Raw genomic sequence first — 22989 nt, 5'->3', positions numbered from 1 at the left:
CCTTTAGTCTCTCTGTCTCTCTCAAACACCGTACACAGACACACACACACACACTAACACTGACACACACACACACTGACCACAAGTATCGCAAAGTTGGTAAGATGGTTGCAGAGACACACGGTTTTCTCAGCCACGAAGCGTTCCAAGTGGCATCCCTCCGTGGACCATGCTCCCCTGCCTTCCCTCTCTGCAAAGTCCCAGAACATACACTGCGTCCGCTCCCTCCGCTCTGCTTCCGACCTGGTGCTGATGGTCTGCAATGGAAACACAGAAAGCAACAGAGAACAGTCAGTATCACAGCACAGTTTCCTGGCCATCTCTCTGTCTCTGTCTGTCTGTATTTCTGTCGATTTGTCTGTATATCTATATATCTGTCGGTTTGTCTGTCTGTCTGTCTGTCTGTAGCTCTCTCTCTCGCTCTCTCTCCTCCTTTGTTTGTGTGTGCACGCGCCTCGGTCGTCGGTCGGCGAACCTGCACTCGCATTCACACACACACACACAAACACACACACACACACATCATACCTGCAGTGGCTGAAAGACAGTGGTGACGTAATCCTGGCCAAACTGGGCCAGGTCCGTCACAGGTTGACCATCCACTGTGATCCTCAGAGAGATCACTTTGCTGTTGAGTCTGGCCCTGGCTGTCGGCCTGTCCTCTGTGGTCTGGACCTGGGACGTGTCTGTGTCTGCTGTGTCTGCTTGCTCGACCGTTCGGAACAGACTGGTCTGTGTGATCACGCTGGCTGACAGTCTGACGTCACGGCCAGGGTTGGCTGAAATGGTGAAGGACTTTAAAGATGGGACTGAGACGGCCATGTATGTGTGTGTGTGTGTTTGTTTGTGAGACAGTGAGAGAGAGAGACAGATAGACACAGAGAGAGAGAGAGACAGACAGAGACAGAGACAGAGAGAGAGACAGAGAGCGAGGCAGAGAGAGAGAGAGTGAGAGACACTTCTCCACATCTTAACCCTTTCGCTGCCAGGAAAATAAAATTTAATTGAAATCATTTGCCAGGGTTTTTTCACAAAAAACGGGTATAAATTTTCCAAAAATTCTGTGCTCTTTGTTATTGGAGAAAGACCCATAAAAGTATATATTTTCTGAAAGGTAAATCAATAAAGAATACTAAACACATGCTGTTTTCCCATTTTATATATTTTTAGTGACATGCTGTTGTTTTGAAATCAGTGGTTTGTTTTTTGTCACATTTTCAACTTGTTCATTACAAACATTAGTCAGGTAATTTGCACAAAAACATCATATTTTCTGGACAAATGGATATCTGCAAACACAAAATCATACTAGAACAACCACAATATATATATATTTTTTTTTTAAGAGATAGATACACAATACATTTTGACTTCTCCAAGTGATAAGATGGATGTGAGGCCACGCCCCCTCAGTCTCCACCCCCCTCCTCCTCACCCTTCTCACACGGTCACTTGATTCAGTTCTCATCAGACCGCGTTGGCTGCATGCCAAGAATATCGCTCTGCTGCTAATTCGGTCATGTTCCGTCGACTGCTAACATCTGTACAGCCGGCATCACTCACTGACAGTCGCATCTTGGCCACTCTCTTGATTGCTCCCTTTACTTTCTATCAGATCGTCCTATAAATGTTCATCACTATCATCTTCTTCGAATTTATGCTTCAATTCTTTCTCAGCATCAGCTAAAGAAAGAAATCTTGGTTGATTTAGTTCGTCACGATCCCATGTCTTGAGCACGGCGTCAGTCCGACATTTTGCTGAGCGAGCGAGGAGAGAAGTCAGGCAAACACTTGGACAGTGACCCAACCAAAACGTTCAAATAAAGGACTGCTTCATGACGTAGATGGGGTTTCTAGCTATGAATAGAATCTAGAGAGATTCCCCAGGCTAAAGCTACCACTATTTTTGTCAACGAAGTGAATGCAAACCAGGGAAAAGTCAGAATATTTCGATGACGAGTTATCTCATCATTGTGGCAGCGAAGCATACATGCTTGCCATGACGAGTTATCTTTCTGTCCTTTTCAAAAGAACTGGGAGACATTATTTCCCTCTGCCATATGTTTACCTTCCACAATGTTGTGACCGATCTCCCCAGGCAGCAATACGGCCGTATCCACTTCGGCGTACGCACGGCGATCTAAGTGGTAGCTGACGGAGGTGACGTTCACGAGTTCCCCGTCCAATTTCAGCAGAAGCCCCAAGAAAGAGGACGGGGCGGCGGCGGTCAGGTTCCAGACTTGCAGCACGGTGCTGTTGGTCTGCAGGCAAACCGTTCCTTCCGGCAAGGTGACTCTGTCCGCCACTTGTTCCACGGCCACGATCAGCCTGTTGGTGGTGTTGCCCACAGAGTTGGACTCGTGCAACACGGACTGGTTCAGTTCCGCCACTGTGTCCACGATCTTCAGCAGGTCTGTGGCCGTCTGGAACGGGTGTTGCATGGATCAGTGCGGACGTAGAAAGAATAAAACAGCATCAGTTAGGGTCAATCCGCTCAGGTGCATGAAACTCGTTTCCTGTGCTTGCTGGGTTCTGTGTGTGTGTGTGTGTGTGTGTGTGTGTGTCCGTGTGTGTGTGTGTCTGTGAGTGTATTTTTGTTGTTTTATTTTGTAGTCACATGCTAAAGTTGTGTGGTGTAAATGATAGGAATACATTTTCTTTATGGGTCAGTGAACTGTGAACAACCTCATGTCAAATCCTGTTATTTCTGTTGAGGTAACTGTCATTATCGATTTTTGAAAATGATATAGATAGGAGCCCCAGCCTGAAGAAGCTGAACTTCGGCGAAAAAGTGCTGCATTTTAATTTCAAGTTTTAAAGACATGCAAGGACTACTGTTGTTTTTATCTTGATACTTTACCGCTTGCACTATTCAGTTTATTTTACAAGGAGTGGAGTCCAAGACCCCAAGACTGTGTGATCGTTATATATATATATATATATATATATATATATATATATATGTGTGAGTATGTATGTATGTATCAACACAACACTGCAATGTGTCTGTTCCACCAGTCAAGGGAACTATCAACACAACACAGAACTGCAATGCGTCTGTCCTACACACAACCCGTCTCGCACTGTTCAGGTCCGTGGGGACAAACCTCCACACCCAAGTATCACGGACCTGCTGAGAGACGTCCTGAAGCTGGGATGCACGATGAAGGATGTCAGCCACCAACACCACGTCTGCTGCTGTCGTCTCCCCCTGCTGCTCCAGCACCTCTCTGGTTTGGATCACGGTCTGTTGGTTCACTTCTGACTGTGGACACAATGAAGCAGAGCATCAACCACCACCACCACCACCACCACCAACAACAACACACACACACACACACACACACACACACACACACACACATGCGCGCGCGCGCAGTGATACAGTCAGTGCTACAAAGTCAGTCTTTGGGACAAGGGATTGACCAGAATCAATCATCATTGAGTGATACAGTAGTGCTACACAGTCAGTCTCTGGCGAGATTGAGCAGTCTGTCAGAGGTGAGGCGGTGAAATTTGTGCTGAAGGACCACTGTGAGCCCCACTGCTTCAGCAAAGCCAAGCAGTAACTGTAATGCATGGAGCAGGCTGGAAACCACTCTGCAGTCAGAGGGCAGTCCAGACGATGTGAAAGTATTCTACTCAAGGCTGACACACTTCGTGCCACAAACGATCTAAGAAGGGGTCCTTGGAAAAAGAAAAACGAGGTCACCAGGGCAATGAAAAATGGTGACAGAGTATCCAAGACTCAGTGCAGTGTTTTGAGTCAGCAGACACACACAAGAACAAGTGTCAGCATACAGAGGATATCAAGAAAAGCGACCCACTCAGCACTAAGATCCACATCTTTCACACCTCCTGTTCCATCACTTCAACGTGTCGGTGCGGAAGTCAGGAAGTCAGGAAGGGGGAAGGGGAGAGGCTCACCGTCACACTGTAGCACATTCCTTTACCCTCACTTCTGGTACATTGTTTGTCCATCACCACATCACAAGTCATCACCGACAAGCTCAAGAATTGGTATCTACATTACATCATACGTGAGACTTCAGTCTCAGGTACTGGCACTAAGTTCATCTGAATCCAGCTGTGTTTAAAAGAAAGAATGTTTGCTGCAGACTGGAACTTTCAATGAAACACGCACGTCTATTTTCACCAGCTACAGTCTGTGACAGAAGCGGCTTGTGAAGACGTGAACACAAACAGATCTTTATTCACTTTAAAAGGATGATGCAATTTTCTTGCATACTGGTAGTCCCTCCACCACAACGTCCTCTTTCCATCACCAACCTCCCCAAACGGAATACATTCCTCCCGCACTACAATGTGACAACTTTTGCAGAATGGCTTCTGCTGACCAACAGAATAAACTTGATCACGTCATATTGCAACATGGTTTTTTATGATGGAGAAAACACTTGCAGAGTTTGATCGATCAGTTAATTGGTTAATTGATTGGTTGACTGACTGAATGAATGGTTCATTGGCTGATGGAATTTTTGGCACGCTTACTATTTGCTTGACAGTTACTTATTAAATACAATTTTTGTAAACTACAGACATGCTAGGAAGGGGAAAAAAAAAGAAAAATCAGCCAAAATATGACGGGAGGAAAGGAAAAATAATCAATGGGAAAAAAAAGAAGAAAGAAAACAAGACAAGACAGACAGACAGAAGGAAAGAAGGAAGAAAGAAAGGAAAGAATAATGAAGGAATTACTGATAAGAAAAGAAAGAAGAAGAAAATGAGAAGAAGGAAGAGGAATGGTAAAGAAAAAAGAAGAGAAAGAATTCAACTCACCTCATTCAGCTTTCTCAAGATGCTGGTTTTGTTAAATTCACCCAGTGGGCTAGGTGTTGTCTCCAGAGCTGACAACAATGAACCAGAGATATTACTTCATGTATGAAATTCACTCAGCTGCCAATACAGACTACATGATGCTACCAACACTGTTGACACTGCACTGCCTGTCTCTCTGTCTGTCTGTCAGTTCTTCTGTTTGTGTCTGTACATGAACGTGTTTCAAAGGGATGGTTTCACAAGAGACAAGCACAACACAGTTTTACTTTTTGTTTCGACATTTTCCGTCTGTGTTTCTCTGTGCCTCTGTGACTGTGTGTGTCTGTACATCTGTGTGTGTGTGTGTGTGTGTGTGTGTGTGTGTCTGTGTCTGTATGGCTGTGTGTGTGTGTGTGTACATGTGTATGTGTGTGTCTCTGTGTGTGTGTGTGTGTGTGTGTGTGTGTGTGTTTCTATGTCTGTATGTACTTACTACAGTTCATGGATACACAAATGGCAGCTGGCACACAATCGCTGTCACGTGTACAGTTCACATCACTACCAGCAGGGATTCCTGAAAGACACACAGAACAGCGTGACGTTACTGTTGGATAATGAATGACCTCATTTCGTAAATTCGGTACGTAAGTGAGTTTCAGGTACTTGAAGGAACACACACACACACACACATATATATATATATATATCTATCATACTTGAAAGAATATACATATATATATATATATATCTACATCAGTTATTCCGCCGGGCTTTTAAACTTCAAAGAATACACACACATACACACATGCTATTGTTATTTTTGCTTTTCATCTGCTTGTTTCTTCTCTCTCTCTCTCTCTCTCTCCTCTTTCTTTTTTCTATTTTTTTTTTTTTTTTTTTTTACTAATGGCTTGATGTAAAAAAGCAATTGTTGCTTATTCAATTCACTGTTATGAAATGAAATCTTGACTTGACACGCTTAGCCACACATGTACTTGAACACACATGCAGTTGCAAATACCCATGCATTCGTATGCAAACGCGTGCGCGCGAGCGCGCGCGCGCGCATAAACACACACACACACACACACATGGACAGAAACACACATACACGCGCACAATCACACACAAATGCACACACACGCGCACACGCGCATGCGCGCATACACACACACACACACACACTTACGGCACTGAAAGGTGTTACTGCCAGTGCGTGTTCTAACACACTGTGTGTCAGCAGTACAATGGGTGAAGTTGGAACCTGGACATGTCTGTCCCACTTTGGTTTCTGTCAACACGTCAACATGGACATATTACCCATCTGTACCGCCACTGAACCAGGAAGATCTGTGTTAACCACCTTGAAATATAGAATTGATGACTTCGTCAGTTACCCTAACTTTCAATGGCCTTTCTCAATGTTAGAAGAAGGAAGAATGTAATGTGTGTGTGACTGTGAGTGTGAGTTTGAGTGTGAGTGTTTGTGTGTATCTGTGTCCGTGTGTTTGTATTTGTGTGTGTGTGTGTGTGTGTGTGTGTGAATTTGTGTACTTACTACAGGTGTTTGATTCACACGCAGCAGTGGTAACACATTCGTTGTCACCATCACAGTTCACATTGCTACCAGCAGAGATTCCTGAAAAAACACAGAGAACAGCATACTGTTGCTGAGGGATAAATCATTGCTTCATTTAGTTAATACAGCACTTATGTAACCAGGTGAAGGGTACCTCAAAGAAAACGTTGACAACTAACTCTAGTGGGCATTCCCTTTTAAATGTATTCACACATAGACAGAAACACAAACGCACACTCTGAAATACAGATCCACATACACTTAAAATAAATACACATCAACCTAAAAGGAACACACACACACACACACACAAACACATACATACACAAAAACACAAAAATACAGACAAACACACACGAGCACGAACGCACACACACGCACGCAATTATCATATATGGTGTGACGGCCTAGAGGTAACGCGTCCGCCTAGGAAGCGAGAGAATCTGAGTGCGCTGGTTCGAATCACAGCTCAGCCGACGATATTTTCTCCCCCTCCACTAGACCTTGAGTGGTGGTCTGGACACTTGTCATTCTGATGAGACGATAAACCGAGGTCCCGTGTGCAGCATGCATTAAGCGCACGTAGCAGAACCTACGGCAAGAAAGGGGTTTTTCCTGGCAAAATTCTGTAGAAAAATCAACTTCTATAGAAAGAACAAATAAAACTGCACGGAGCAAAAAAAAAAAGGAAAAAAAAGAGGGGTGGGGGGCGTGGAGGGGGGTGGAGGTGGCGCTGTAGTGTAGCGACGCGCTCTCCCTGGTGAGAGCAGACCGAATTTCACACAGAGAAATCTGTTGTAACAAAAAGAGAAATACAATACAATACAATACAATACAAAACAATACAATGCAATACATACACACAAACACGCAGCCCCATCCGCCCCCATACATACACAAATACTCACAAACACATATACACTTACTCACACAGAAAAACACACGAACATGCAGTCTCCCCAATCCATACCCCCACCCACCCACCCCCGACACACACACACACTTGCACACACACACACAACACACACTTACGGCACTGAAAGGTGTTACCGCCAGTGCGTGTTTTAACACACTGTGTGTCAGCAGTACAATGGGTGAAGTTGGAACCTGGACATGTCTGTCCCACTTTGGTTTCTGTCAACACGTCAACATGGACATATTACCCATCTGTACCGCCACTGAACCAGGAAGATCTGTGTTAACCACCTTGAAATATAGAATTGATGACTTCGTCAGTTACCCTAACTTTCAATGGCCTTTCTCAATGTTAGAAGAAGGAAGAATGTAATGTGTTTGTGAGTGTGAGTGTGAGTGTGAGTTTGAGTGTGAGTGTTTGTGTGTATGTGTGTGTGTCCGTGTCTTTGTGTGTGTGCGTGTGTATGTGTGTCAATTTGTGTACTTACTACAGGTGTTTGATTCACACGCAGCAGTGGTAACACATTCATTGTCACCATCACAGTTCACATTGCTACCAGCAGAGATTCCTGAAAAAACACAGAGAACAGGTTACTAGAGCTGAGGGAAAAATCATTACTTCATTTAGTTAATACAGCACTTATGTAACCAGGCGAAGGGTACCTCAAAGAAAACGTTGACAACTAACTCTGGTGGGCATTGCCTTTTAAACGCGTCCGCCTAGGAAGCGAGAGAATCTGAGTGCGCTTGTTCGAATCACAGCTCAGCCGGCGATATTTTCTCCCTCTCCACTAGACCTTGAGTGGTGGTCTGGGTGCTAGTCATTCGGATGAGACGATAAACTGAGGTCCCGTGTGCAGCATGCACTAAGCGCACGTAGCAGAACCTACGGCAACAAAAGGGTTTTTCATGGCAAAATTCTGTAGAAAAATCCACTTCGATAGGAAGAACAAATAAAACTGCACGCAGGAAAAAAAAAAGTGGGGGGGGGGCGGGGGGGGGGTCGGCGCTGTAGTGTAGTGACGCGCTCTCCCTGTGGAGAGCAGACCGAATTTCACACAGAGAAATCTGTTGTAACGAAAAGAGAAATACAATCCAATACAATACAAAACAATACAATACAATACATACACACAAACACGCAGCCCCATCCGCCCCCATACATACACAAATACTCACAAATACATGTACACTTACTCACACAGAAAAAGACACGAACATGCAGTCTCCCCAATCCATACCCCCCCTCTCCCACAACCCCCTCCCCCCCCCCCCCCAACACACACACACTTGCACACACACACACAACACACACTTACGGCACTGAAAGGTGTTACCGCCAGTGCGTGTTTTAACACACTGTGTGTCAGCAGTACAATGGGTGAAGTTGGAACCTGGACATGTCTGTCCCACTTTGGTTTCTGTCAACACGTCAACATGGACATATTACCCATGTGTACCGCCACTAAACCAGGAAGATCTGTGTTAACCACCTTGAAATATAGAATTGATGACTTCGTCAGTTACCCTAACTTTCAATGGCCTTTCTCAATGTTAGAAGAATGAAGAATGTAATGTGTTTGTGAGTGTGAGTGTGAGTTTGAGTGTGAGTGTTTGTGTGTATGTGTGTGTTTGTGTGTGTGTGTGTGTGTGTGTGTGAATTTGTGTACTTACTACAGGTGTTTGATTCACACGCAGCAGTGGTAACACATTCGTTGTCACCATCACAGTTCACACTGCTACCAGCAGAGATTCCTGAAAAAACAAAGAGAAAAGCATACTGTTGCTGATGGATAAATCATTGCTTCATTTAGTTAATACAGCACTTATGTAACCAGGCGAAGGGTACCTCAAGGAAAACGATGACAACTAACTCTGGTGGCCATTGCCTTTCAAATGTATTCACATATAGAGAGAAACACAAACACACACTCAGAAATACAGATGCACATACACTTAAAATAAATACACATAAACATAAAAGGAACACACACACACACACACACACACACAGACAAACACACAGGCACGCGCACGCACACACACGCACACAATTATCATACATGGTGTGACAGCCAAGAGGTAATGCATCCGCCTAGGAAGCGAGAGAATCTGAGTGCGCTGGTTCGAATCACAGCTCAGCCGGAGATATTTTCTCCCCCTCCACTAGACCCTGAGTGGTGGTCTGGACGCTTGTCAGAGGGATGAGACGATCAACCGAGGTCCCGTGTGCAGCATGCACTAAGCGCACGTAGCAGAACCTACGGCAACAAAAGGGTTTCTTCTGGCAAAATTCTGGAGAAAAATCCACTTCAATAGGAAAAACAAATAAAACTGCACGAAAAAAAAAAAGAAAAAAAAGGGGGGTGGCGCTGTAGTGTAGCGACGCGCTCTCCCTGGTCAGAGGAGCCCGAATTTCACACAGAGAAATCTGTTGTAACGAAAAGAGAAATACAACACAATACAAAACAAAACAATACAATACATACACACAAACACGCAGCCCCATCCGCCCCCATACATACACAAATACTCACCAACATATATACACTTACTCACACAGAAAAACACACGAACATACAGTCTCCCCAATCCATACCCCCCCCACCCCCACCCCCCGACACACACACACACTCACACACACACACACAACAAATACACACACTTACGGCACTGAAAGGTGTTACTACCAGTGCGTGTTTTAACACACTGTGTGTCAGCAGTACAATGGGTGAAGTTGGAACCTGGACATGTCTGTCCCACTTTGGTTTCTGTCAACACGTCAACATGGACATATTACCCATGTGTACCGCCACTAAACCAGGAAGATCTGTGTTAACAACCTTGAAATATAGAATTGATGACTTCGTCAGTTACCCTAACTTTCAATGGCCTTTCTCAATGTTAGAAGAATGAAGAATGTAATATGTTTGTGAGTGTGAGTGTCAGTTTGAGTGTGAGTGTTTGTGTGTGTGTGTGTCTGTGTGTGTGTCTGTCTGTGTGTGTGTGTGTGTGTGTGTGTGTGTGTGTGTGAATTTGTGTACTTACTACAGGTGTTTGATTCACACTCAGCAGTGGTAACACATTCGTTGTCACCATCACAGTTCACATTGCTACCAGCAGAGATTCCTGAAAAAACACAGAGAACAGCATACTGTTGCTGAGGGATAAATCATTACTTCATTTAGTTACTACAGCACTTATGTAACCAGGAGAAGGGTACCTCAAAGAAAACGTTGACAACTAACTCTAGTGGGCATTGCCTTTTAAATGTATTCACACATAGAGAGAAACACAAATACACACTCAGAAATACAGATGCACATACACTTAAAATAAATACACATCAACCTAAAAGGAACACACACACACACACACACAAACACATACATACACAAAAACACACAAATACAGACAAACACACACGCGCGCGCACGCACACACACGCACGCAATTATCATATATGGTGTGACGGCCTAGAGATAACGCGTCCGCCTAGGAAGCGAGAGAATCTGAGTGCGCTGGTTCGAATCACAGCCCAGCCGATGATATTTTCTCCCCCTCCACTAGACCTTGAGTGGTGGTCTGGACCCTTGTCATTCTGATGAGACGATAAACCGAGGTCCCGTGTGCAGCATGCACTAAGTGCACGTAGCAGAACCTACGGCAAGAAAGGGGTTTTTCCTGGCAAAATTCTGTAGAAAAATCAACTTCTATAGAAAGAACAAATAAAACTGCACAGAGCAAAAAAAAAAAAAGGAAAAAAAAGAGGGGTGGGGGGCGTGGAGGGGTGTGGGGGGTGGGGGTGGCGCTGTAGTGTAGCAACGCGCTCTCCCTGGGGAGAGCAGACCGAATTTCACACAGAGAAATCTGTTGTAACAAAAAGAGAAATACAATACAATACAATACAAAACAATACAATACATACACACAAACACGCAGCCCCATCCGCCCCCATACATACACAAATACTCACAAACACATATACACTTACTCACACAGAAAAACACACGAACATGCAGTCTCCCCAATCCATACCCCCGACACACACACACACTTGCACACACACACACAACACACACTTACGGCACTGAAAGGTGTTACCGCCAGTGCGTGTTTTAACACACTGTGTGTCAGCAGTACAATGGGTGAAGTTGGAACCTGGACATGTCTGTCCCACTTTGGTTTCTGTCAACACGTCAACATGGACATGTTACCCATCTGTACCGCCACTGAACCAGGAAGATCTGTGTTAACAACCTTGAAATATAGAATTGATGACTTCGTCAGTTACCCTAACTTTCAATGGCCTTTCTCAATGTTAGAAGAATGAAGAATGTAATGTGTTTGTGAGTGTGAGTGTGAGTTTGAGTGTGAGTGTTTGTGTGTGTGTGTGTGTGTCCGTGTGTTTGTGTGTGTGTGTGTGTGTGTGTGTGTGTGAATTTGTGTACTTACTACAGGTGTTTGATTCACACGCAGCAGTGGTAACACATTCGTTGTCACCATCACAGTTCACATTGCTACCAGCAGAGATTCCTGAAAAAACACAGAGAACAGGATACTGTTGCTGAGGGATAAATCATTGCTTCATTTAGTTAATACAGCACTTATGTAACCAGGTGAAGGGTACCTCAAAGAAAACGTTGACAACTAACTCTAGTGGGCATTGCCTTTTAAATGTATTCACACATAGAGAGAAACACAAACACACACTCTGAAATACAGATGCACATACACTTAAAATAAATACACATCAACCTAAAAGGAACACACACACACACACACAAACATACACAAAAACACAAAAATACAGACAAACACACACGAGCGCGAACGCACACACACACACGCAATTATCATATATGGTGTGACGGCCTAGAGGTAACGCGTCCGCCTAGGAAGCGAGAGAATCTGAGTGCGCTGGTTCGAATCACAGCTCAGCCGACGATATTTTCTCCCCCTCCACTAGACCTTGAGTGGTGGTCTGGACGCTTGTCATTCTGATGAGACGATAAACCGAGGTCCCGTGTGCAGCATGCACTAAGCGCACGTAGCAGAACCTACGGCAAGAAAGGGGTTTTTCCTGGCAAAATTCTGTAGAAAAATCAACTTCTATAGAAAGAACAAATAAAACTGCACAGAGCAAAAAAAAAAAAAGGAAAAAAAAGAGTGGTGGGGGGCTTGGAGGGGGCTGGGGGGTGGGGGTGGCACTGTAGTGTAGCGACGCGCTCTCCCTGGGGAGAGCAGACCGAATTTCACACAGAGAAATCTGTTGTAACAAAAAGAGAAATACAATACAATACAATACAAAACAATACAATGTAATACATACACACAAACACGCAGCCCCATCCGCCCCCATACATACACAAATACTCACAAACACATATACACTTACTCACACAGAAAAACACACGAACATGCAGTCTCCCCAATCCATACCCCCACCCACCCACCCCCGACACACACACACACTTGCACACACACACACAACACACACTTACGGCACTGAAAGGTGTTACCGCCAGTGCGTGTTTTAACACACTGTGTGTCAGCAGTACAATGGGTGAAGTTGGAACCTGGACATGTCTGTCCCACTTTGGTTTCTGTCAACACGTCAACATGGACATATTACCCATGTGTACCGCCACTAAACCAGGAAGATCTGTGTTAACCACCTTGAAATATAGAATTGATGACTTCGTCAGTTACCCTAACATTCAATGGCCTTTCTCAATGTTAGAAGAATGAAGAATGTAATGTGTTTGTGAGTGTGAGTGTGAGTTTGACTGTGAGTGTTTGTGTGTATGTTTGTGTGTGTGTGTGTGTGTGTGTGTGTGTGTGTGTGTGTGTGAATTTGTGTACTTACTACAGGTGTTTGATTCACACGCAGCAGTGGTAACACATTCCTTGTCACCATCACAGTTCACACTGCTACCAGCAGAGATTCCTGAAAAAACACAGAGAAAAGCATACTGTTGCTGATGGATAAATCATTGCTTCATTTAGTTAATACAGCACTTATGTAACCAGGCGAAGGGTACCTCAAGGAAAACGATGACAACTAACTCTGGTGGCCATTGCCTTTTAAATGTATTCACATATAGAGAGAAACACAAACACACACTCAGAAATACAGATGCACATACACTTAAAATAAATACACATAAACATAAAAGGAACACACACACACACACACACACACACAGACAAACACACAGGCACGCGCACGCACACACACGCACACAATTATCATACATGGTGTGACAGCCAAGAGGTAATGCGTCCGCCTAGGAAGTGAGAGAATCTGAGTGCGCTGGTTCGAATCACAGCTCAGCCGGCGATATTTTCTCCCCCTCCACTAGACCCTGAGTGGTGGTCTGGACGCTTGTCAGAGGGATGAGACGATAAACTGAGGTCCCGTGTGCAGCATGCACTAAGCGCACGTAGCAGAACCTACGGCAACAAAAGGGTTTCTTCTGGCAAAATTCTGGAGAAAAATCCACTTCGATAGGAAAAACAAATAAAACTGCACGAAAAAAAAGAAGAAAAAAAAGGGGGGTGGCGCTGTAGTGTAGCGACGCGCTCTCCCTGGTCAGAGGAGCCCGAATTTCACACAGAGAAATCTGTTGTAACGAAAAGAGAAATACAACACAATACAAAACAAAACAATACAATACATACACACAAACACGCAGCCCCATCCGCCCCAATACATACACAAATACTCACAAACATATATACACTTACTCAGACAGAAAAACACACGAACATACAGTCTCCCCAATCCATACCCCTCCCCCCCACCCCACCCCCACCCCCCGACACACACACACACTCGCACACACACACACAACAAATACACACACTTACGGCACTGAAAGGTGTTACTACCAGTGCGTGTTTTAACACACTGTGTGTCAGCAGTACAATGGGTGAAGTTGGAACCTGGACATGTCTGTCCCACTTTGGTTTCTGTCAACACGTCAACATGGACATATTACCCATGTGTACCGCCACTAAACCAGGAAGATCTGTGTTAACAACCTTGAAATATAGAATTGATGACTTCGTCAGTTACCCTAACTTTCAATGGCCTTTCTCAATGTTAGAAGAATGAAGAATGTAATATGTTTGTGAGTGTGAGTGTCAGTTTGAGTGTGAGTGTTTGTGTGTGTGTGTGTCTGTGTGTGTGTCTGTCTGTGTGTGTGTGTGTGTGTGTGTGAATTTGTGTACTTACTACAGGTGTTTGATTCACACGCAGCAGTGGTAACACATTCGTTGTCACCATCGCAGTTCACATTGCTACCAGCAGAGATTCCTGAAAAAACACAGAGAACAGCATACTGTTGCTGAGGGATAAATCATTACTTCATTTAGTTAATACAGCACTTATGTAACCAGGAGAAGGGTACCTCAAAGAAAACGTTGACAACTAACTCTAGTGGGCATTGCCTTTTAAATGTATTCACACATAGAGAGAAACACAAACACACACTCTGAAATACAGATGCACATACACTTAAAATAAATACACATCAACCTAAAAGGAACACACACACACACACACAAACACATACATACACAAAAATACAGACAAACACACACGAGCGCGAACGCACACACACACACGCAATTATCATATATGGTGTGACGGCCTAGAGGTAACGCGTCCGCCTAGGAAGCGAGAGAATCTGAGTGCGCTGGTTCGAATCACAGCTCAGCCGACGATATTTTCTCCCCCTCCACTAGACCTTGAGTGGTGGTCTGGACGCTTGTCATTCTGATGAGACGATAAACCGAGGTCCCGTGTGCAGCATGCACTAAGCGCACGTAGCAGAACCTACGGCAAGAAAGGGGTTTTTCCTGGCAAAATTCTGTAGAAAAATCAACTTCTATAGAAAGAACAAATCAAACCGCACGGAGCAAAAAAAAAAAAAGGAAAAAAAAGAGGGGTGGGGGGCGTGGAGGGGGTGGCGCTGTAGTGTAGCGACGCGCTCTCCCTGGGGAGAGCAGACCGAATTTCACACAGAGAAATCTGTTGTAACAAAAAGAGAAATACAATACAATACAATACAATGCAATACATACACACAAACACGCAGCCCCATCCGCCCCCATACATACACAAATACTCACAAACACATATACACTTACTCACACAGAAAAACACACGAACATGCAGTCTCCCCAATCCATACCCCCACCCACCCACCCCCGACACACACACACACTTGCACACACACACAACACACACTTACGGCATTGAAAGGTGTTACCGCCAGTGCGTGTTTTAACACACTGTGTGTCAGCAGTACAATGGGTGAAGTTGGAACCTGGACATGTCTGTCCCACTTTGGTTTCTGTCAACACGTCAACATGGACATATTACCCATCTGTACCGCCACTGAACCAGGAAGATCTGTGTTAACCACCTTGAAATATAGAATTGATGACTTCGTCAGTTACCCTAACTTTCAATGGCCTTTCTCAATGTTAGAAGAATGAAGAATGTAATGTGTTTGCGAGTGTGAGTCTGAGTTTGAGTGTGAGTGTTTGTGTGTGTGTGTGTGTGTGTCCGTGTGTTTATGTGTGTGTGTGTGTGTGTGTGTGTGTGTGTGTGTGAATTTGTGTACTTACTACAGGTGTTTGATTCACACGCAGCAGTGGTAACACATTCGTTGTCACCATCACAGTTCACATTGCTACCAGCAGAGATTCCTGAAAAAACACAGAGAACAGCATACTGTTGCTGAGGGATAAATCATTGCTTCATTTAGTTAATACAGTACTTATGTAACCAGGTGAAGGGTACCTCAAAGAAAACGTTGACAACTAACTCTAGTGGGCATTGCCTTTTAAATGTATTCACACATAGAGAGAAACACAAACACACACTCTGAAATAGAGATGCACATACACTTAAAATAAATACACATCAACCTAAAAGGAACACACACACACACACACACAAACACATACATACACAAAAACACAAAAATACAGACAAACACACACGAGCGCGAACGCACACACACACACGCAATTATCATATATGGTGTGACGGCCTAGAGGTAACGCGTCCGCCTAGGAAGCGAGAGAATCTGAGTGCGCTGGTTCGAATCACAGCTCAGCCGACGATATTTTCTCCCACTCCACTAGACCTTGAGTGGTGGTCTGGACGCTTGTCATTCTGATGAGACGATAAACCGAGGTCCCGTGTGCAGCATGCACTAAGCGCACGTAGCAGAACCTACGGCAAGAAAGGGGTTTTTCCTGGCAAAATTCTGTAGAAAAATCAACTTCTATAGAAAGAACAAATAAAACTGCACAGAGCAAAAAAAAAAAAAAGGAAAAAAAAGAGGGGTGGGGGGCGTGGAGGGGGGTGGTGGGTGGGGGTGGCGCTGTAGTGTAGCGACGCGCTCTCCCTGGGGAGAGCAGACCGAATTTCACACAGAGAAATCTGTTGTAACAAAAAGAGAAATACAATACAATACAATACAATGCAATACATACACACAAACACGCAGCCCCATCCGCCCCCATACATACACAAATACTCACAAACACATATACACTTACTCACACAGAAAAACACACGAACATGCAGTCTCCCCAATCCATACCCCCACCCACCCACCCCCGACACACACACACACTTGCACACACACACACAACACACACTTACGGCACTGAAAGGTGTTACCGCCAGTGCGTGTTTTAACACACTGTGTGTCAGCAGTACAATGGGTGAAGTTGGAACCTGGACATGTCTGTCCCACTTTGGTTTCTGTCAACACGTCAACATGGACATATTACCCATCTGTACCGCCACTGAACCAGGAAGATCTGTGTTAACCACCTTGAAATATAGAATTGATGACTTCGTCAGTTACCCTAACTTTCAATGGCCTTTCTCAATGTTAGAAGAATGAAGAATGTAATGTGTTTGCGAGTGTGAGTGTGAGTTTGAGTGTGAGTGTTTGTGTGTGTGTGTGTGTGTCCGTGTGTTTATGTGTGTGTGTGTGTGTGTGTGTGTGTGTGTGTATGTGTGAATTTGTATACTTACTACAGGTGTTTGATTCACACGCAGCAGTGGTAACACATTCGTTGTCACCATCACAGTTCACATTGCTACCAGCAGAGATTCCTGAAAAAACACAGAGAACAGCATACTGTTGCTGACGGATAAATCATTGCTTCATTTAGTTAATACAGCACTTATGTAACCAGGTGAAGGGTACCTCAAAGAAAACGTTGACAACTAACTCTAGTGGGCATTGCCTTTTAAATGTATTCACACATAGAGAGAAACACAAACACACACTCTGAAATAGAGATGCACATACACTTAAAATAAATACACATCAACCTAAAAGGAACACACACACACACACACACAAACACATACATACACAAAAACACAAAAATACAGACAAACACACACGAGCGCGAACGCACACACACACACGCAATTATCATATATGGTGTGACGGCCTAGAGGTAACGCGTCCGCCTAGGAAGCGAGAGAATCTGAGTGCGCTGGTTCGAATCACAGCTCAGCCGACGATATTTTCTCCCCCTCCACTAGACCTTGAGTGGTGGTCTGGACGCTTGTCATTCTGATGAGACGATAAACCGAGGTCCCGTGTGCAGCATGCACTAAGCGCACGTAGCAGAACCTACGGCAAGAAAGGGGTTTTTCCTGGCAAAATTCTGTAGAAAAATCAACTTCTATAGAAAGAACAAATAAAACTGCACGGAGACAAAAAAAAAGGAAAAAAAAGAGGGGTGGGGGGCGTGAAGGGGGGTGGGGGTGGCGCTGTAGTGTAGCGACGCGCTCTCCCTGGTGAGAGCAGACCGAATTTCACACAGAGAAATCTGTTGTAACAAAAAGAGAAATACAATACAATACAATACAATACAAAACAATACAATGCAATACATACACACAAACACGCAGCCCCATCCGCCCCCATACATACACAAATACTCACAAACACATATACACTTACTCACACAGAAAAACACACGAACATGCAGTCTCCCAATCCATACCCCCACCCACCCACCCCCGACACACACACACACTTGCACACACACACACACTTACGGCACTGAAAGGTGTTACCGCCAGTGCGTGTTTTAACACACTGTGTGTCAGCAGTACAATGGGTGAAGTTGGAACCTGGACATGTCTGTCCCACTTTGGTTTCTGTCAACACGTCAACATGGACATATTACCCATCTGTACCGCTACTGAACCAGGAAGATCTGTGTTAACCACCTTGAAATATAGAATTGATGACTTCGTCAGTTACCCTAACTTTCAATGGCCTTTCTCAATGTTAGAAGAATGAAGAATGTAATGTGTTTGTGAGTGTCAGTGTGACTTTGAGTGCGATTGTGTGTGTGTGTCCGTGTGTTTATGTGTGTGGGTGTGTGTGTGTGAATTTGTGTACTTACTACAGGTGTTTGATTCACACGCAGCAGTGGTAACACATTCGTTGTCACCTTCACAGTTCACATTGCCACCAGCACAGATTCCTGAAAAAAACCCAGAGAAAAGCATACTGTTGCTGATGGATAAATCATTGCTTCATTTAGTTAATACAGCACTTATGTAACCAGGCGAAGGGTACCTCAAGGAAAACGATGACAACTAACTCTGGTGGCCATTGCCTTTTAAATGTATTCACACATAGAGAGAAACACAAACACACACTGAGAAATACAGATGCATATACACTTAAAATAAATACACATAAACATAAAAGGAACACACACACACACACACACACACACACACACACAAACACACAGGCGCACGCACGCACACACACGCACACACACGCACACAATTATCATACATGGTGTGACACCTAGAGGCAATGCGTCCGCGTAGGAAGCGACAGAATCTGAGTGCGCTGGTTCGAATCACAGCTCAGCCGGCGATATTTTCTCCCCCTCCACTAGACCCTGAGTGGTGGTCTGGACGCTAGTCAGAGGGATGAGACGATAAACCAAGGTCCCGTGTGCAGCATGCACTAAGCGCACGTAGCAGAACCTACGGCAACAAAAGGGTTTCTCCTGGCAAAATTCTGGAGAAAAATGCACTTCGATAGGAAAAACAAATAAAACTGAACGAAAAAAAAAGAAAAAAAAGGGGGTGGCGCTGTAGTGTAGCGACGCGCTCTCCCTGGTCAGAGGAGCCCGAATTTCACACAGAGAAATCTGTTGTAACAAAAAGAGAAATACAACACAATACAAAACAAAACAATACAATACATACACACAAACACGCAGCCCCATCCACCCCCATACATACACAAATAGTCACAAACACATATACACTTACTCACAACACACACTTACGGCACTGAAAGGTGTTACCACCAGTGCGTGTTTTAACACACTGTGTGTCAGCAGTACAATGGGTGAAGTTGGAACCTGGACATGTCTGTCCCACTTTGGTTTCTGTCAACACGTCAACATGGACATATTACCCATCTGTACCGCCACTGAACCAGGAAGATCTGTGTTAACCACCTTTACCCTAACTTTCAATGGCCTTTCTCAATGTTAGAAGAATGAAGAATGTAATGTGTTTGTGAGTTTGAGTGTGAGTGTTTGTGTGTGTGTGTGTGTGTGTGTGTGTGTGTGTGTGTGTGTGTGTCTGTGTGTGAATTTGTGTACTTACTGCAGGTGTTTGATTCACACGCAGCAGTGGTAACACATTCGTTGTCACCATCACAGTTCACATTGCTACCAGCAGAGATTCCTGAAAAAAACACAGAGAACAGGATACTGTTGCTGAGGGATAAATCTTTACTTCATTTAGTGGCAATATTAACATTTTTACCCGTGCACTCTTCGGTGTCGAAGTCAGAAATCAAATCTACCCAAATGGGTATACCGGCTGGTGACAAAGTTGTGCACCATCTCTGGTTCGACATTCTTATATTATAATTAACATTTTTACCCGTCTGCAGTACAAACCATACGTGAGAAAGTCCCAAACGGATGAAAATGTTAATTATATATATAAGTTTGTCGAATATAGTAGAGGATTTTAAAACGAACTTGTCGAGATTAGAAAGGTGTCTAAAATACCCGGGCTTGTTACGAAGTTGTGCACCATCTCTAGTTCGACATTCTTATATTATAATTAACATTTTTACCCGTCTGCAGTACAAACCATACGTGAGAAAGTCCAAAACGGGTGAAAATGTTAATTATATATATAAGTTTGTTGACTATAGTAGACGATTTTAAAACGAACTTGTGGAGATTAAAAAGGTGTCTAAAAAGGGATGCTTTTTGGGGCATTCCATGCACCTAGCAAGGGGCTTGGAAAGAATGGGGGATACGCAAAGTGAAAGAAAAAATGTGACCCATGGGTCAGTTCGAACTTACCCGTCTGTGGTACAAAACATACATGAAAACGATTAAGACGGGAGTGTGTATATATACACATGTTTGGGTCAGTACTCGTAATGAAACTTGTCTCGATTCTAAACACCGGTATGTCCGAGTTCGTGGGGCATTCCATGCATCAAGCAATGGGCTTGAAATAGAAAAATTCGTAAAGAAATCAGGACTGCTTGTCGCTATCATATCTCCAGGAGCGGACATGCACGAATGGGACGTATAAGGCAGTTCGATCGAAAGCGGTCAGTGAACGCGATCGCCAGGTTATCTTAAGTGAAGACAGAATGAACTGTACCATGCTTCGCGAGAGGATGAAAACAGAGTGGGGGACGAGACAATAGGTTCTGATCCTAACATGAACATGACTGAAAGTAATAAAACAGCTTACATGAAACACTCACGAGTGTGCGATGTCAGAAGAGTGACGGCAGTCTCCTGTGGTGGGTCCGTTTTTTTCGGCCTGTTTCGTTGTACGTCCTTGCTGTATCGGTTCCGACAGCACTGACCGGGTACACGTGGAAACCGCACACCATTCCCTGTATTGCAGTGCTCAAATGCGTTGCACAGAGGACTTCACATTAAAAAATGAGCGGGACTGATGGAACTGACCTTCCTTAACAACGTGCTGTGCAGAAAAGTCACATACCGAAATAGGAAAGTGCATTTTAACGGCCGAGTCAGTGTCCGTGCTGAACTTAACCGTTTCAATTGGACAGCTGGATGTCCCTTTCTCGTCAGTGATGCTTTGGCCGGCTGTGAATGTTCAAGTCAGCGATTTCACGTGTGTGTGTGTGTGTGTGTGTGCCGGTGTGTGTGTGTGTGTGTGTGCCGGTGTGTGTGTGTGTGTGTGTGTGTGTGTTGAGAACTTCATTCCGTGATTGTCCGTGGTGTGTGTTAGACAACTTGTTTCCTCGACAGCACGCGTCACATACGTGTGTGCTGTGTCCAGGTTCAGGGATTGTGTGTGTAGGCACTGACACCTTACTTCATTTCGTGGTTTGGTGCGCCACGAAATGAAGTCAGTTGTCAGTGCCTACACACACAATCCCGGAACCAGAAGTTGTCAACCCTACACACATTATCACGGAATGAACTTGTGAGTGTACACTGGCTCGCACAACATCATAAGTCACGGAATGAAGTCAGCCTGAGCCCCGGCAACTATACGGACACACTGGCAAACACGGAATAAACCTGTCACTGTACACTGCCAGACACATGTTGAAAGAATGTTGTGATTGTACATGCACGACCTGTCCTGTCTGTCGAAGTGGATGTGCACGAAGGGGACGTAGGAAAGGGGTTACTGTGCACTGACAATCTTATGCTTGAAGTGAAGACGACGGAATGAACTGCACCGTGTTTCAGCGGGAGGATGAAAAGAAGAGTGGAGGACTAGACAACTGATGGGTTCTGAACGTAACATGAACAACTGTGTGCGTACAGAAAGAATGGCCATCTGTGGAGCTAAATATTTTATGTCTCGCCCTCATTTCTCCACGGAAGGCCAGGAGCGCACTGACATGCAACACAGGACACAGCACACACGTATGCCGGTGACGCGTGCTGTCGAGGAAACAAGCTGTCTAACACACACCACGGACAATCACGAAATGAAGTTCTCAACACACACACACACACACACACACCGGCACACACACACACACATGTGAAATCGCTGACTTGAACATTCACAGCCGGCCAAAGCATCACTGACAAGAAAGGGACATCCAGCTGTCCAATTGAAACGGTTAAGTTCAGCACGGACACTGACTCGGCCGTTAAAATGCACTTTCCTATTTCGGTATGTGACTTTTCTGCACAGCACGTTGTTAAGGAAGGTCAGTTCCACCAGTCCCGCTCATTTTTTAATGTGAAGTCCTCTGTGCAACGCATTTGAGCACTGTAATACAGGGAATGGTGTGCGGTTTCCACGTGTACCTGGTCAGTGCTGTCAGAACCGAGCAAGGACGTACAACGAAACAGGCCGAAAAGAACGGACCCACCACAGGAGACTGCCGTCACTCTTTTGACGTCGCACACACGCGACGGTGTTTCATGCAAGCTGTTTTATTATTTTCAGTCATGTTCATGTTAGGATCACAACCTATTGTCTCGTCCCCCACTCTGTTTTCATCCTCTCGCGAAGCATGGTACAGTTCATTCCGTCTTCACTTTAAATAACCTGGCGATCGCGTACACTGACCGCTTTCGATCGAACTGCCTTATACGTCCCGTTCGTGCATGTCCGCTCCTGGAGATATGACAGTGACAAGCAGTCCTGA

General features: G+C 44.6%; 1 protein-coding gene across 1 annotated transcript in view; it reads right to left on the bottom strand.

The window, feature by feature from the left end:
- LOC143287839 (uncharacterized) overlaps positions 1-22989 on the bottom strand; it is a 127366-nt gene that overhangs the window by 15199 nt on the left and 89178 nt on the right. Inside the window, exons 25-41 of the mRNA XM_076596078.1 lie at positions 19974-20054; positions 17343-17423; positions 15914-15994; positions 14514-14594; positions 13143-13223; positions 11729-11809; positions 10322-10402; positions 8948-9028; positions 7762-7842; positions 6338-6418; positions 5969-6070; positions 5273-5353; positions 4801-4868; positions 3131-3265; positions 2069-2423; positions 529-779; positions 81-257 (exon numbers count right to left, since the gene is read on the bottom strand). Of these exons, the coding sequence (XP_076452193.1) occupies positions 81-257; positions 529-779; positions 2069-2423; positions 3131-3265; positions 4801-4868; positions 5273-5353; positions 5969-6070; positions 6338-6418; positions 7762-7842; positions 8948-9028; positions 10322-10402; positions 11729-11809; positions 13143-13223; positions 14514-14594; positions 15914-15994; positions 17343-17423; positions 19974-20054 (1979 nt within the window). The remainder of the gene's footprint in view (positions 1-80; positions 258-528; positions 780-2068; positions 2424-3130; positions 3266-4800; positions 4869-5272; positions 5354-5968; positions 6071-6337; positions 6419-7761; positions 7843-8947; positions 9029-10321; positions 10403-11728; positions 11810-13142; positions 13224-14513; positions 14595-15913; positions 15995-17342; positions 17424-19973; positions 20055-22989) is intronic.

The sequence above is a fragment of the Babylonia areolata genome, chromosome 12 (assembly GCF_041734735.1).
Source record: "Babylonia areolata isolate BAREFJ2019XMU chromosome 12, ASM4173473v1, whole genome shotgun sequence".
Classification (NCBI taxonomy): Eukaryota; Metazoa; Mollusca; class Gastropoda; order Neogastropoda; family Buccinidae; genus Babylonia; species Babylonia areolata.
Note: the sequence above shows the minus strand (reverse complement) of the source record. Positions and strands in the feature narration are given on the sequence as shown.